This window comes from Gymnoscopelus braueri (genome assembly GCF_963280865.1).
Source record: "Gymnoscopelus braueri genome assembly, chromosome: 15".
In the NCBI taxonomy this organism is placed as follows: domain Eukaryota; kingdom Metazoa; phylum Chordata; class Actinopteri; order Myctophiformes; family Myctophidae; genus Gymnoscopelus; species Gymnoscopelus braueri.
The window spans coordinates 14,936,648-14,954,671 of NC_137620.1; the positions used below are offsets into that span (position 1 = coordinate 14,936,648).

The following is an 18,024-nucleotide window of genomic DNA, read 5'->3' on the forward strand; positions in this document are numbered from 1 at the left end:
TATTTCTGACACCTGCGGCTGACAAAATAACTGTTTTGTCTCCATCCCCCATTTCCTCTTATGCGCTCTTTCTTTTGTTGTTGTTGTTGTTATTGCTGTTTATGTGGAACAGAGGGAATGAGGACAATTGCAATCTCCTTCCTGGCTCCATTGCAGAGCGCCGGATGAAACAATCCTAGCCTCTTCTTTTGGATTGTTGCTTTGATAGCCAAGCTAACAACGTGTCGCATTGCGACGTGTTGATAGCTTGAAAATCACTTCTTCTCAGCAAACAACACCGGCTGTGTAAATTATGCATTACCCTAATTCTGACCATAACCCTAACCAGGGCTGTCAAAATGGACCAGAAATCACGTTCGATAGAGAACACATACGTTCAAACCCATCTACTTTTAATATAAAATATTGTAAAACCTCATTTAAATGCCACAGACCTCTCTTTTTCTCTCTGAGCCATGGCTTGGTGCTGAGAAACCACATTGATCTTGTGAGATCAAATAAATGATTCATAGGTTATATCCTGTTCTGTAGCCTCATTTTAATAAGGTTAGGTAATATAATGGTTTAAATGAAAGCCTGGGCTATTAATTGAAGGTTTACGGCGAACGGCCATAATGTCCCAAGCGACGTGCTGTGATAAACATGGAACAATCAATTCCTTCAGACGAAACCAGAGCAAACGAGCGGAATGGAGCGGGGGGGAAATGCAGCTCAGGGCCACATGAAAACCCGCCTGGAAGATTTGTATTTAAAGGTGTGTTTATTCTTTATATTCTAATATAGGTTTAACTATCAAGTATTCGTTGACAGCCCTAACCCTGCCCTACTCTAAAATTAACCCAATAGGGGTACCACCAACATATCCCTATTAGGGAGGGGGTTCTGTCCTTGTAAGGACCTTTGGGCAGGTACTGTGCACACACATGGGGCGGCAGAGGCTCAGGGGTAGAGTGGTCGGTAGAGCGGCCGGAGTTCGATCCCGGTCTCCCCCAGAGTTAGTGTCGAAGTGTCCTTGAGCAAGACGCTGAACCCCTAATTGCTCCCGATGAGCAGGTTGGTGCCTTGCATGGTTTCCTCCGCCCTCGGTGTGTGAATGTGTGTGTGAATGGGTGAATGAATGTAATGCACAATCTATGTAAAGCGCTTTGGATAAAAGCGCTATATAAATGCACCATTTACCATTTACACATCCATATATAGTACACGCACACACACACACACACGTACACACACACACACCTTGAGGCATGCTGATCTTCTCGCCGTTCTTGCACTTGGCCAGCTTGTGCTTCTTGAAGGTGCCCTTCCTCTTCTTGACGTTGGGCTTCTCCTGGTTCTGGTTCATGTGCAGGATGAGGAGGCTGAGCTCGCGCTCGAACACGTCCTGCTCCCACTGGACCAGCTGCTGCTCGCGCTGACGCAGGAGCTCCTCGTGGGACTTCTGCTCCAGCGCCGCGCGCTTCAGCTCCTCCTCGCGGCTCCGCAGCTCCTGGACAGGGGAGGGAGGGTGTGTGTGTGGGGGGGGGGGGGGGGGTCTTAATTAGAGGTTGCAATCTTTTTTGATAAGACACGTCGTCTTACACCTGTGATTCTCAACCTGTGTGCTGCCGCATCTTCCTCAAGAGTCGTGACTCTGAGGAAGATGCAGTAGCAAGCATCGAAACGTCAGTCATTACTTGTTGCACATAGCACCTTAACCCATTCAATCCGGGAACGCATCTGTGTGACCACTTGAACCATCATTTTATACTTTGGCTATTCAAAAATAGCAGATATACAAGCTCATGAGCTTGTAGATCTGCTATTTTTGAAAAATCTTGGAAATGTGTGCAAATCTTTGAATATATATATTTTTTAAAGCGATATTTTTTTACTCAAATCTTTGCTTCTGGGGGGTCCCTGGAACAACATATTTTGAGATGGGGGTCCGCGGCTAAATACATATAATTTTGGGGGTCCTTGACATGAAACAGTTATGAGAACCACTGATCAACATACGTTTTTTCAAGACATTAGAATCCCCAGAAGCAAAGATTTTAGTTACACTTAAAAAATATATATATTCAAAGATTTGCACAAATGTTCATGATTTTTTTTTAAATAGCAGATCTACAGTGCCGCGCTATGAGCTTGTATATCTGCTATTTTTGAATAGCCAAAGTACTGGTTAAAGTGGTTAACATCTAAAATGACAGATGCGTTCCCGGTTTGAATGGGTTAATAAAATAGTCTTTAACTGTCCGAGCTGCTCCAGTGTCTTCTCTACAATTGCTGTTGTCCTGCTCCGGTGACACACCGGAGCAAGCGCGGCAGTAGACTCCCATTCTTCTAAGTTATAACTGACTAAGTACATTTTCTTACACCCCTGATACCAACGGTCTCTCTCCCTCACCTTCTCCTTGGCCCTGAGCTTGTCGAACACGTCCTGGATCTCCAGCCTCCAGTCCTCCTGCAGCGAGTGGAAAGACTCATGGGGCATCTCCTCCCTCACCTGCTCCTCCAGGGCCGTCAGCTGGGCCATGATGGAGCTGAAGCAGGGCCTGTGGTGGGGGTCCTGGTCCCAGCACTCTGTACAACACATGAGGTGGACCCAGAGGAAAACACCGAAATGAGAAAACTCTCTCAACCTCTCCAGGGTTTATCATTGTTAACTAAAACGAATTAACGAAAAAAAAAACATTTTTGTTAACTGAAAACAAAAGTCAACGTTTCATACATAAGCGTAATGAAATCTTATTTTCCAGTAGTTTTTCATCCCTGTTGTCACAATAAGAATTCTTCAAAAATAGTCAAAATAGCCAATCTACAAGCTCACAACTTGTGTCCTCGTGGTTAGAGTGTCCGCCCTGAGATTGGGAGCTCGGGTTTCGATTCCCCGGCCAGGTCATACCAAAGACTACAAAAACGGGACCCAATGCCTCCCTGCTTGGCACTCACTATCAAGGGTTGGATTGGGGGTAGGTAAGTCCCTGCGACATTATGCTAACTTCATGTCTTCATGGCTGGGGGATGTACTTGTACATCAAGCCAACTCACACTACAAAGATAGGCTCCCTGCCCAGGGGTCTATCCTTGGCCCCCCTCATTTTCATTCTCTACGCCACATCTCCGAAACTAGCCGATCTACAAGCACACGAATGCTCGCAGAGAATGACATGCCCAGAATTGGGACAAACGTAAAATAAGTATGTGCTATATACAACACCACCAAAGTGTGAATGCTTGTATTTATTCCATATAAAATAAAATAAAATATGTTTTTCCTGAAACCCCCCCCCCTCCCCCCAACATATTAAACCATTTCAAGATGCCTGTCAATTACGATCATTTTGTACTTCATTACTTTATTTACTGTCATTTTATCATCTTGATTACTTGCATTCTATCATCAAATAATCCAACAAATTGACAGGTTAAGTGATTGTGAAAATAATCTTTAGTTGCAGGCAGGCAGCCGACCCATCAAAAGTAAGAAAGGGAGGGTTGTACTGGGCTGAAATACAGTCTTTGTACTTAGCTAACTTTCCTTTTAATTAAGGTTACATTCAAAGTACACCGGAACATATGGGGCAATGTCATAACATTAACATAGAAATAATGAGACGCAGTACATGAGAGGAAGGGGAACATCCATTAAAAATTAAGCTGTGTGCTAAAAAATACATAACACATGCATGCACGACTACGGTTATATAATTAAAAACAGCACTGAATACTGCTCGACTATTCAGCACGGGCCTATATTGTTCATTTGGACACTTTTCAAGAGCTCGTCTGAGTGCGCAATCTTGAGTGAAGCCATTCAAAATGACGTTCAATTACTTTTGCTTTGAGATGCTTTGCATAATAGCAAGACAAAGCTCTTAGGCAAAGACAAAGAAAACACAATAACAGATTATAGTCCCCTATGGGCATTACCAGTGATGCTTTTACAACATCAACCGCTTGTTAAAACGCAGTATGGAAACTAATTAAAAAGACAAATTGACAGAGATGCAGGTAGGGGATAAGAAATAAGTGGTGAAGTGTCCGTTGGCAGTACGTAACCATAAACTGGTGTAAGGCAAGGCAAGGCAAGGCAATTCAATGTATTTTACACAGAACACCAAGCAAAGGAAACACATTTTACACAATGACATTAGGATGCATAAAACTAAATAAGTTAAAATGTACAGATATAGTTACAGTGCAGAAGAGAAAGAAGAGAGAAAAATAAAAATAAGTCAATCAAAGGCAACGGCCAAACAGAAAGGTCTTTAGTTGTGTTTTAAAATAAATAAGAGTGGCAGCAGACCTGCAGTTTTCTGGGAGTTTATTTCCGGATATGTGGTGCATAAAAGCTAAATGCAGCTTCCCCAAGTTTATTTTTAGTTTTAGGGACAAAAGGGAGAGATACCCGCACACTGCCACTTGCACGTTTCAAGAGAATATTTATTGATGCAACAACAACGTTTCGGAGAGATCTGGATGGTTCATGATATCGTACAAGATCAGAAATGTATTTGGACCCTAAACCATTCAAAGCTTTATAGACCAACAGTAGTATTTTGCGGACTAGTAAAATACTACTGTCCAAGTGTCCAAAAGCCTAATATCTCCCTCGGCCAAAGAGAGGATTCCCCTTTGCCTGAATGGTAGAGGTTTGGTTTCCCTGGCATGTTAAAATCCAGGTGGCAACATTGGCTTATAGGTTAACCCCCCCAAAAGTGCTCTCCTATGGCTCCCTATGAAACTTTCTCCCTTTGATTTTTCCTGCCATCCAGCTCAATGAAGCTAAATAATATATCGTCACTATCTGGCAGTAACCTTGCATGTCTAAAACTATTACTTTTCAGGTAATGGAACAGAGAAACCTGTGCCAATGTAGTTATTATTTAGTTACAAGCAATTGTTAATACTTTTCATTGGTTAAATATTTATAAAAGCCACAGACCAACCACACTTTTAACCTGGAGATCCTGTTTTGGGGCATGTCATTATAAACAAAAGGTTTCAAAGATAGTGAAAATAACGCAGCAGATCGGCTGTTGTCGCTACTTGCATGACACAGTGTCATACGACTTTGTATAAAATAGGGCATTAAGTTATGAGAACAAAAACACACAAATATTAAATATGGATATACAAGATTTCTGCCTGACAGCGACAATATATACAGAGGGCAAACTTAACACTTTCCCTTAACCCATTAAGACCGGGAAAGCATCTGTCATTTTAGATTTTAACCACTTTTATCTTATACTTTGGCTATTCAAAAATAGCATATACAAGCCGCGCTATGAGCTTATAGATCTGCTATTTTTTTGAATATATATTTTTTAAAGCGAACATTTGTTAGTTGTTACTCAAATCTTTGCTTCTGGGGATTCTACAAATGTCTTCTAAATCCTAACAGTTTTTTGAAAAAACCTGTGTTGCTATCATCAGTGGTGCTCAAACCCCCAAAATTATATGTATTTGGCTGCCAACCCCAATCTCAAAATATTTCGTTCCAGGGACCCCCAGACCCCCAGTAGCAGATATACAAGCTCATAGCGCGGCACTCTGTGCCGCGCTATGAGCTTGTAGATCTGCTATTTTTGAATAGCCAAATTATAAAATAAGGTTAAAGTGGTTACACAGATGCGTTCCCAGCCTTAATGGGTTAAAACATGAAGAAAAAAGTGTCTGTTTAATGGAAAATCCCTCAATGGCTCCACAGAAGTGCTGAGCATACAAACTTGCCAAAGGGATAGAAATATTTCATCACCATGCTCGCGGGGGGGCACCCATTCATACTCCCACTTTTTAAATTCCCACCCAAAACACGTAGAAACTGCTGGTGCAGACAAATCAAAAAATCTGGTTGTACTTTTTGGTAGCCTGTCATGCAGTTTAGTCAAGCTGAATTTGTGATCACTTGATAAGAAGAGATATCGCCTTCGATGTTCCTTTATATTCAATCCATCAGCTAAATGAAGTTACTAAATTAAAAACGGATTTCCTGTGAAAACGAGAAGTGAGTACGTGTTTGTGAAGACATGTTCAGTTGTTTTTCCTGTTCAGCTCTGTATGTAAACTAACGTGTGTCATTTTCTTTTTCTTTTTTAACCACTATTGCACTCGATGTGTGGACAAATTAAGCTGTAGCTATGTATGCATATGAATATTGTGCCACTTCTGATGCTCGTCGAAAAGCGCTCTGAACGTTCCTTGTGGAGCAGGTCCAATGTCAAATTGACGACGTCAATTACGGTAACGCAACGCAACGCAATCCTTGTGTAGCTTTGGCTGCGCGGATCCCTCATGACTTATATAATACTGCCCTAGTTTCGCGCAGCCAGACAACTATTCCACACTCTCCGAAAGCTCTGCAACCGGAACAGAACTCAGTCTGGAACTGCACCTCCCGAAATCCAAGACAGGAAGCTGGCATCTCTGTGCATTCATTTTCGTTCACTTTCCGTTCAAAATATATTTTTAGATATCTTTACATTTAATTTTTGAATTTCTATTTCTGCTAAGCAGTAAATTATATTATGCTTAGATGATTTTGATTTATAATACGACGAATTTGCGCGACTGTAAAGACGAAACGGAAGTGTGGAGGAGTCGCCACATCCGCTTTATCCTCTAATCATTTTCAGAGCTTCCGTGCTCCAGATTGTATGACCGGAAGCATTTAGGAGGCAACAGTCTGACCATGCAAGACTAATACTGCCCTAGCCCAAAGAAGACCGGGAAAGCCTACACGTTGTTATTTTTTCTGAAAACTTACAGTAGGTTAGGATTTAGACGGCTAGTATACCTGCTTGACACCTCACTGACATGTACATTGCTTTCAATGAACATACCTGTGTTTATGTTGATAGACCATGGACTTTTTCTTTTATATATACGTGTTATTGGAGATTTTAAGTTGTGTATTTGTATTTGTTTTGTTGTCTGTTGTTGTTTTCCTTTATGTATGTTGGTTTCGTTGTTGTCTTGTTTTGCTGTTTATATCCTATTCAATTTATCTTTTTTCATACTTGAGATTTGTCTATCCTGTAACTTAATTATTTTGACCCTTTGGAGATACTCTGTTTATTTGCTTCAGTAATTACTGTATTACTTGTGAGTATGCAAAAAAAACAAAAACTAATAAACAAAAACGTTTAAAAAAAAAAAGAAAAGGATTTAGACGGCTAAATGGGCTAGTATTACCCAGGGTTTGTCTAATATGTAACAGCCTTGGGAACTCAAACTCTTACTTGGGTGTACCGGGTCAGAGCCACTGGATTGCAGTGTTTATATGTCACGTAAACATAAACCTAAGCAACGGAGACAAACAAAACACACCAACGACTGTAACACAACACTTCCTCTGTGTGACCACTGACCACATCATTTGACTATAATGTGAACCGTTGTTTTTCCCGATGGCATACTCCAGGTTCAGGGAAATGAAAAGAGCATAGACCTGGTGACTGTGATTTGATCTCATGCTAGAGAGAGAGAGAGAGAGAGGGAGCACCCTCCTACTCAAAGTGCCCTGTACTGCACTGTTTCTCAACGGTGGATGGATGCAAAGATGTTCTAAGGCTGCAACTAATGATTATTTTCTTAGCAACAATATTTTTTTTATAATTGACGAAATCAATTAGTCTGATTAACCACTCAAGCCCTATTTTATACCTTCGTACCGTCGTCATGCAAAAACAGCAAAAACAGCTGATCTACAAGCTCTCAACAGATCGAGTTTTGATTTTTTTTGCCTATAATGACATGCCCCAAATAGGCATGCCAGTTTTAAACTGGTGATGTACTGTATATATGCAACCCAGGTCTCCCGCGTGGAAAGCCAACATCTTAACCACTAGCCTAAAGGGGTCATCAGGCAGAGGCTCTGAGCCACTACTGCTACGTGTGCGTGTGCGTGTGTGTGTGTGTGTGTGTGTGTGTGTGTGTGTGTGTGTGTGTGTGTGTGTGTGTGTGTGTGTGTGTGTGTGTGGGGGGGGGGGGGGGGGTGTGTTTGTTTGTTTGTGTGTGTGTGTGTGTGTGTGTGTGTGTGTGTGTGTGTGTGTGTGTCGGGCGCACGCGTGCGTGCGTGTGTGTAGGAAGGCCGACTGGCAGGAAGTCAAAGACCTCTCCAGAGCTGCTGAAAAGGGGAGTCAATGGCTATGGCTAGAAGAGGAAGGACTCCACCTGGACCCTCATATATTAAAAAATATATATATTCAAAGATTTGCACAAATTCTCTCGATTTTTCAAAAAGAAATGCAGATCTACAAGCTCGTAGCCTTGTAGATCTGCTATTTTTGAATATTAACATCTAGCCCTACACAACGGAGTAACTATTGCACCCCTAGTTCTGATCGAGAGGTTTGTTTGTGTCTAAAAAAGAAAACGTACACAGGGGGAATATTGTGCTATCTACAATCTTGACGTTTGACTATGGAGAAGGTAAAGAAAGAATGTGGGGCCCTGCAGCACAAAGCCATGTGAGAAGAAGCACTTCCCTGCGGGGAGGAATACATTTGCTTTCAGAGTGTGTACACCTAGTAGGAATAGAATCACAATCCCTGGCAGTGCAAGTGCCCCTACTTACCCAGTGATATATAGACATCCACATTACTTATTCCAAATGCACTACTCTCTCTCTCTCTCTCTCTTGAGACACGCACACGCGCACACGCACACACACACACACACACACACACACACACACACACACACACACACACACACACACACACACACACACACACACAAACACACACACAAACACTGTGGAATTACTATACTTGCGAGGACATCAACAGTTTAGGAGGGCGATTTTATGAATTCAATTTTTAAACATTTAACCTTAACCCTAAAGCCGAAAATAGCATCCCTATTCTGAGGGGAACATTAGCCGAAAATAGCAGATCTACAAGCTCACAACGCCTCACCGAGCTTGTAGATCTGCTATTTTCGGCAGGGTTAAAGGAGCAACCCCAGTATGGAGCCAAAAGTCAAGTTTTGTATTGAGGGTTTACAAGGTTAAATGTCTGAAATAAACAAAAAATATTCATTTACTCAACACTAATAGTCTATGAAACTATCTATTCAATCTATGAAAAAGTTTAATCTGCAACACAATTTGATACAATATGTAGTGGGGGTCCCTGCTTCATCTCTCTCTCAGCTAAGGGGTCCTCGGGCTGAAAAACGTTGAAGACCCCTGTTCTAATGTATTTGGCCCTCACAAGTATAGTAATAAAAGTACACAAGGACTCTCCCTCGCTCACACAGACACACACACACACGTGCGTGCGTGCGCGCGCACACACACGCACACACAGAGGTCTCACCGTTCATGAGTTGGGCGAAGGGCTCAGGGCAGGTGGTGGGGATGTGCAGGGTGAGTTTGTTGACCGCTACTCCATAAGCCACGGCCAGGCCGTCAATTCCTCTGTAGGGGGCTTCTCCTGTCAGCAGCTCCCACAGCAGGACACCATAGCTGCCGGAGGAGAACCAAAGAGAACACAAACGTCAGCCACTCATTTATGTGACAATTATTATCATTTACTAAAGCAGAGACCACCTCTATATTGTGTAAAATTGTGTTTCAGATTAAACTTTTGTTTTGTTTGACTTGGTCTGCTCTTTTTCCCCAAAATAAAAATAGCAGATCTACAAGCTCACAACGCCTCGCAGCGTGAGGCGTTGTGAGGCGCTGTTGAGCTTGTAGATCTGCTATTTTTGAATAGCTAACATATAAAATCAAAATGACTTTCCCGGTTAGGACACGCCCTCTCACAAACATATGACTTAATGTGTACGTGCAGGTCAGGGTAGCAAATATAATTTGGCAAAAGTAATAAGTAATGTAATGTTATTACTTTTTAAAGGAGTAATTAGTAACTAGTAACTTATTACTCTTCCTAAGTTACTTGCCCCACACAGGGAGATTCTTTTTTTAATTGAATACTTTATTTGTCAAACTTTTAACAGCACGGAGGTACAGTAAAACACTGAAAGGATAACACAAAAAAGTCTATTGTGGTCCTATGTATTCAATTCATCAACAGAGCATAGAATTCTAACACAATACATCAACAACCTACAAACAGCTTTATTCACAGAGGAGAAAACGGAAAACCTGGCGGCAGCGTATGACCCCTCATTTCAAGGAGATTTAATATCTATCTCCACTTTCTTTTTCTGCCCGATGTATACAGAATGCATGGTGTGCCTGAGTGAATAATTCCATGTGATCTTATTGTATTATTGTCTATTTTCTATGTGGTTATACTGCTGGCTGTACAACAAATTGCCCCTCTGAGATAATAATAAACCCATAACCTTGTCGTTCGTTGCAGATTTCAAGGGTATAAGCGATGGAAATATAGTGCTTTTTCACAGCATTCTTAGTGAAGAACATTACACACGCATCATAACAACTTAATAACAAAATGCCGAAGCGTGCGTGCGACTGCAAGAACAGCACTTGATCACGGCAGAACTTGAGGAACTCTCGCACGTACACAAGGAACTCAGATATGAACGAGGCAATCTAAGACAGTGGTTCTCAAACTTTTTTGTGCCAAGGACCCGCAAATTGATGGCTGCGGACCCACACCTGAAAAAAAAATGATCTTTTTAAAGGAAGATCTAAAGATTTGCACACATTCTCAGGATTAAAAAAAAATAGCCGATCTACAAGCTCTTAGCGCGCGGCACTCGGTGCCATGCTACGAGCTTGTAGATCTGCTATTTTTGAAAAATCCCTGGCACAAAATATTTTTGAGATGGGGGGGAGGGGGGTCCGCAGCCAAATACATATCATTTTGGGGATCCTTGACATGAAAAAGTTTGAGAACCACTGTTCTGAGCTGCTGAAGCGTGGCAGTTGTACGGCTTGGATCTCCCACACCGTCAATTATCCCCCCCCAAACACACACACACACACACACACACACAGGTTTGTACTACTATACACGTGAGGACATCAACATTTTAGGACGGCGATTTTATGAATGCCATATTTATTTATTTTTTGCCATTTACCATAAGCCTACATTTCCGAAAGATTGCAGATTTACAAGAGTTTTGAGCTTGTAGATCAGCAACTAAAGATTAAATCAGGGATAACTCTTTCTCTAATCTCTAGACCAAACTTCAAAATGTCTAATCCTAAACCTAAAAACTCAATGTTTTTCTAACGGTCCGGTATACCTATCTCTGAAAAACGTTTTTGTAATCATTAAACAATAATTGTTCTTGTGAGGACCACGAAAATGGAACTCACAATTTATATTTCTCAAATTCTATTATAGTTGTGGGGATGTTTGGTCCTCACAAGTATAGTATAGTAATACAAACACACACACACACACACACACACACAGGCCTGACTGAAAATGCACCGTGGTGAGTGCATAAGTGGATGGCGCGGGCCACAGCCCTTTTCTTATATAGCTCTTTAATTACACCCCCTACACGCTGTGACGGTGCAGAAACGACGCTAGCTGCATGGCTCGCGCGGGCTCGTCGTCTTTGCGCGAGGGCCAGGGGTTCTCAAACCTTTTTATGTCAAGGACCCCCAAAATGATGTATTAGGCCGCGGACCCCCACCTCAAAATATGTTGTTCCAGGGACCCCCAGAAGCAAAGGTTTGAGTTACAAATTGCTTTAAAAATATATATACCGTATTCAAAGATTTGCACAAATTGATCTACAAGCTCGTAGTATAAAAGTCAAAAGTATAAAGTAGCCAAAGTATAAAATATGGTTAAAGTGGTTAAAATAATTGTGAAGCTATATTAACACATTTTGCTGGGTACCACCTGGTATCCCCACAAGGACCCTTGGGGGTCCCCGGACCACACTTTGAAAACCAATGGGCTAGGCTACGTTTTCAGAGCAAGGGCTAACAGTCAGACAGACAGTCACCCATTCAGCTCTTTTGCCTCTTTGTACGGCAATAGGCCCCACCCACGGCAGCCATATTGGCGTGAAATTAGACAGTAATGTTGCTTAGGTGTTACCAATGATACTAAATTAAGGTTGCGTTCCATTCAGGAACACAGTCGGGGTGCTGCTATTGTGTTGGCTCACTGGAAAGGCTCTGCTACACTAAATGGAACAGAGCCTTAATTAGTATCAATGGTAAGTGACACCGGTGAAGGAAGTAACAATTTCATGCCAATATGCCTGCCATGCATAGGGCATATTGCTGCATAAAATGTGGATCTCATGAGGGGTCCTTCGCCAGGGAGCGAGAGAGTCGTGCCTGATTTAGACTTGGTTGTGAAAATAGCCGATCTACCAAGCTCACCACGTGTCATAGTGTGACCGTGACGCATGGTGAGCTTGCAGATCTGCTTTTTTCGACACCGGTACGCAACTTAGTACAAATCAGGCTTTAGAAGCGTTCGAGTGTGGTATGGTGGGATTCGATCGGCTCCACGGCGAGGGGAAATTGTTTGCACGGCGATCGTTATACGGGGCCGCAAGCAGACCAGACGTGTGTGTACACATAAAGACGCACGCAGAAACATACACCAACGTGGAAGCATACACATGCACACAAACAAACACACACACTGCCGTTCCCATATAAAGAGCTGTGGCTGGGCTGCAGTGTGTGGTCTGCCTCTCTCCCTCCACGCTGGAGACAATAGGACAGTGTGCAGCACACATGTCCCACAACAAAGCACAGAGCCACCCTTTGAAGAGCAGACATCACATGGGCTGCGGTGGCCCTCCTGCCATCTATCACTCTGTCCCTCCAGACCTTCTCTCTCTCTATTCCTCTCTCTCTCTCTCTCTCCCTCTCTCACACACACACACACACACACACACTCTCTCTCTACCCCTCTCTATCCCTCTCTTTCTCTCTCAATTTCTCTCCCTCTCTCTCCTGACAGTTTAGCTCCACTCTTTCCTGGTCGTTATTCTGGGTTTCTGTACACACAGTGACAACCAATAGCTTCAATTTGACTCAGAAAGTGTAAAGACGGAACAGTAAGCATCCATTTTTACACTTTCAGGAGCTAAATTAAAGGCTCACACCGGCATCAATACATGTCATTGTCTATTTAAAGCTTCGGCTATATATCATACTGTACGTGCATAGACCGTTTAATTTTAGAGTTCATGTTTGTTTGCATTTTCTATAAAGTCATTAAAATGTTACCACACTGGAATAACTGAGTCAATGTTGGCTATATATCATTGTCACGGATGTTCACATTTTGTTAAATATCATTTTCTCCAGAGACTATTTTCTGCTAGACTTTTCAAATCAATCCACATTTGAAAAGGCATTAAAAAGCAACTATAAAATACCCATTTCAAGTCTCTGAGAGTTGATTTTCATATTGTACTGAAATTAACAGAATCCAATGGCTCAAAAAAGCTATCGTATGCTTTGGAAAATGGTCGTCAGTAATGTCAAGTATACTATGAGTACGAACATCAGTATGGTCCCAATTGAACCCTAGCATCCCAATTATGTCATAATAGACGAACATTTGGCAAAAATAGGCAAACAATCTGCAAAAATACCACAGCTACAATCTCATACCGTGTTGCGACGTGTTGTAAGCGTGTAGATAGATGCCTATTGTCAGTAAAGAGATTTGATGTAGAGGGAAATAAGGAGAGGACCAAGTACCCTGTGGGTATATATTATTATGTAGGTTTTTCACTTTCAAACATATTATTTTGGTAATTTTAACATCTACTCAGGCTTTTGTGAGCACCCCAGACAGTTTTTAAGTTGCTTGATTCAGTATTTAGATATTTGTTATTCATTTTATCAGACACGCCCCCCTTCCCATATAAATATATATAATCATGAATCGTGATAGATTAATCGAAAACACTCTGGTTTTGGAGACTGATATTGTCCTTCTAATGCAAGAGGGGACGTGAAATGAAAAAAAAAATATCGAAACATGGCCCCCTCATGTACCAGGAGGGCAGTATGAGTCACTAGGACCAAGGACGGGTGTTTTCGATGAATCTATCATGATTAAAATGGAGTTTGAGGTTACAATGGGTTTTTATAGGAAGGGGGCGTGTCAGATAAAATGAACATCAAATATCTAAATACTGAATCAAGCAACTTAACAAAAGCCTGAGTAGACGTTAAAATGACCCCAGACAGTTTGAAAGTGAGACATCCCTTTTGGGATTTTGAACTGTAGCCCTACACATTAGTACTGGTTCTGTGTCAGCATGGCATCTGTCAGACATACTGTACACATCCACACACACTGTCCTTGCCAATGTGTTCCACAGTTAATGTCAACACATCATAGCTGTGGGCCAACTGGTTTCTGTGATTTCAATATTCACCCAATTACAACACTTCTGCTTTGCTATGGCAACAGCATAACCCAAAAGACATTTCTTTGGCACTCTCAGGGGAAAAACATTTTTATCAACATGGTATTTTCCCAGCAATGAATGATGGTGTGGGTGTCAATGTTGTGATCCTCTGTCCATGTGTCACTGTCTCTTCAATAAAGAAAGTGTAAAACCTTGATAAGAGTTCAGTCTGGAAAAGCAACACACACACACACACTTGTCCACGAGTTCAGTCTGGAAAAGCAACACACACACACTTGTCCACGGACACATTTTAAATACTATTAGTATACATTTACTGAATTGATACATTGATACATAATGCTGATTTCTCATTTCTTCTCAAATCTGATTTCAGATTTCATTTATTGCATTCCTTTAAAGCGGATGTAACTTTCTTTTTAGGAATCAATTTAAATTTTGTCCAATCTGTATGGTAGAGTATGTTAATTCAATATAACTTACAGTATACAACTGGGGTGGTTGTATCTTGTCTCACTGCATTTAGACATTTAGATCGTGTCAAAGGTCATGTCTCACCTAGACACAGGATCTGACACGAATTTTGACCTGATGGTTGATATTCAATTTATCCCCTGAGCAAGCAGGCAGGCTTTATTTGCTCAATGGTAGAAATTTCAGCACTTGCACAGAAAACCGGGTTCAAATCCAGGGTGGATGAGGAAAGTTACGTAGTGCAGCTTTAAGTATGTATTCACTCTGTTTTTAACCATAACGTTTATGTGGTTACTACTCTGTTTTAAATGGTTGTACAGTATTGTGTGTTTTTGCTAACGTGGACTTGAATCCTGGTCTCCTGCATAAGTTAAAGGGGAATGAGATATTAAGTCCTGGAATGGGCATCTGCTACATTCACTGGTGTTTGATCCCCCCCCCCCAAAAAAAAACTAAGAATTTTGTTCTCAGGAGTCCACGATTTCATTGTAACGTTAATCGGAGAAGTCAACAAGTCACATTTATATTTTATTTTAATGTAATGAATTTTTACTCCGTGTGTGCGTGTGTACAGCATGCAAACTGTATGTGGGATTGGTTATCGTCCAGGACAGGAGTGATTCTTTCCTTTTCCAACGAGCAAGTTGGGTCATTTAGTTTTTCAATGTGACCATCAGCAGTTCTCAGACCATTAATTAACGCGTGTGTTCAGCTGCTGCTCTTCCCTCTGATGTGCCGAGGCCCGCTGATGGTGCTGTGTGCTCTGTCCGTAGTGCATGTCCATACACGTGGCAAGACTTGACCTGGTCCGTGGCAAATTCTAGATTTTGTTTTTACACACCATTATAATGTTCTTATTTTGATCATAAGACAATTTACTGAATGTCAGTCTCCATGTTTTCTTCAGAATATGTATGACACTGATTTACAATGACACTATGTATGGCACATTAGGAGTCCACTAGTACAGTGGTTCTCAAACGTTTTATTTTGAAGGACCCCCAGAACTCTCAGTTACAGACTTGTAATGGTCATTTAGGGCTAGCTCTTTATGAGTTTGTCTGCTCATGTTGTACGTCTGTGGCAAAAATAGAATTTGGACAAAAATGTCCACCACAAGCCAGCATGGCGATGGCTAAAGTGCACTTGTGTCAGAGGTCCGAACAGAAGCCGCAAACTTTATCATGTTGATGATGCTGCAAGATGATGCTGCAAACACATTAAAAGCAGTTTCACCAAAGACTGTATGAGATGTGGGAATTCTGTACATGAACTTTCCACCAGATCTCAGGTTAAAAACACTAGTGGGCCTTAACCTTAAATGCATCCAACATTATGATATCACAATGTTGCTGCGGTTGCCACGATGGAATCTAATCTAACATTAACATCAAAACAAGAGCCGTACGTTAAAGGATCCCTTTTTAGGCTATTCTATGAACTCCAGGACAGGTTAAGTTTCATTTTCACTTTATAAAAAGGAAACCGTAGTTGATAAAGAGACAGAGCCACTGCGGGAAACCACAAGGCAGTGGGAGGCTGCTCTTCTAGTTGTAAAGCTGTCTGTCTTTAATGAAACTGATGTTGCCGTCTTTCTGTCTGTTGCTGGCTGCTGATGAGACAGCAGCCCTTGTGGTCCACCCCGGCACCACCCCCAACCGTTGCCTTGCGTGTCACATCTTTACGATATTGTTGGGGCCTTTATTCAGATAGTACAGTAGAGTGCCATCAGGTTCCATAATAATCTGGCCTTCTCTCATTCAGGAATTTGACCATGGAACTTCCCTGTGTAGTTTCTTACAATGTTTTTGCAATTCACATAGTGCCATTTGCTATAGCTTTAAATATTTCTTGCTGGTATTCTGTTCTCTGTTCTAGGCTGTTCAGATCTGTCCTTAAATGTTTTTTAACTATTATTAATCAAAAAGTAAAAAAAAAACATTATTATTACACATCCAGTACTTACTATATATATATTTTTTTTATATATATTCTGTCCCCTATAAATGTGAGGTTGTTTTTCTGCTGTGTTAATCCCTGAAGAAGACCTTTCCAGGTCGAAACGTTGGTATTTCTTTAAATAAATCCTGCATGGTGGCTATGAGTGTGCAGCCTTTTCTTTACTTTTATTGCGAACGCAGCGGAAGGAGGCGCGCCGAAGGCACGCCTCCGCGCAAGTGGAGCTTACTATGAAACCGTGCTCGGGTTGTGGGTGTGTCTGTGTGTCTGTGTGTCTGTCTGTCTGTGTTCATGCTCTCATGCTCTGCGTGCACTGCCTGTAAGCAGCCACCCGAGTGCGCCAGAGTGCAGGAATTTAGACAATGCTCTGATTACCATGCACAACACACACACACACACACACACACACACACACACACACACACACACACACACACACACACACACACACACACACACACACACACACACACACACACACACACACACACACACACACACACACACACACACACACAGTCAATGTTCTCTCCCAACACGGATAAAAGGAATTACAAGTCCGTAAATACACAATATTTTCGAGCTGCGTTCGCTTCCAGCGTTCGCGCGTCTTACTTGTAGTACAGTAGAGTGTGACAGGAAACAGGGAGAGAGAGACCGGGAGTGACACACAGCAAAGGCCGTTGACTCGGGAATCGAACCCGCGACTAGCTGTCAGGCTGCACTAGAGCCTATATGTGGTATGCTATTAACACATTTTGCTGGGGACCCCCTGGAACATCCCCAAGGACCTTTAAGAACCACAGCCCTAACACACACACACTGACCTCCACACGTCGCTGCCCTTGGAGAAGGTGGAGGCCTTGATGACCTCGGGGGCCATCCAGGCGTAGGTGCCGGCCGTGCTCATCTTGGTGGTCTTGTGCCACTCCCTGGCCAGGCCGAAGTCTGTGATCTTCAGGGTCACCCCTTCCATGTTGTCACTGTCCATGGGCTGGGCCAGCAGGACTGCAGGGGGGGGGGGGCAAGAGAGGGAGGAAGGGAGGAAGAAAGGGAAGGAAGAAGAAAAGGAAGGGACAAAGAAAATAGTTAGTTTACCCAGTCTTTTTTGTCTTTTTTCATCAGGGCTCTATACTAGTGTACTTTCTGTTTTCTGTTATTGTGGGGAAAGCTTTCGCAGAAAATAGCCGACAGACAAGCTCACACCGCGTCGTGTCCAAGGGGCTAGCATCCAGCTTGTAAATTGAGGCTATATAGGAAGTGTGACAGTTCATATGAATGGCCTGT

The 18,024-nt window shown here is 42.2% G+C and overlaps 1 protein-coding gene across 1 annotated transcript in view; it reads right to left on the bottom strand.

The window, feature by feature from the left end:
• Nucleotides 1-18,024, bottom strand: part of LOC308102087 (mitogen-activated protein kinase kinase kinase 11) — a 66,571-nt gene that overhangs the window by 25,070 nt on the left and 23,477 nt on the right. Inside the window, exons 2-5 of the mRNA XM_080451684.1 lie at nt 17,565-17,745; nt 9,315-9,463; nt 2,393-2,568; nt 1,240-1,489 (exon numbers count right to left, since the gene is read on the bottom strand). Coding sequence (XP_080307810.1) covers nt 1,240-1,489; nt 2,393-2,568; nt 9,315-9,463; nt 17,565-17,745 — 756 coding nt within the window. The remainder of the gene's footprint in view (nt 1-1,239; nt 1,490-2,392; nt 2,569-9,314; nt 9,464-17,564; nt 17,746-18,024) is intronic.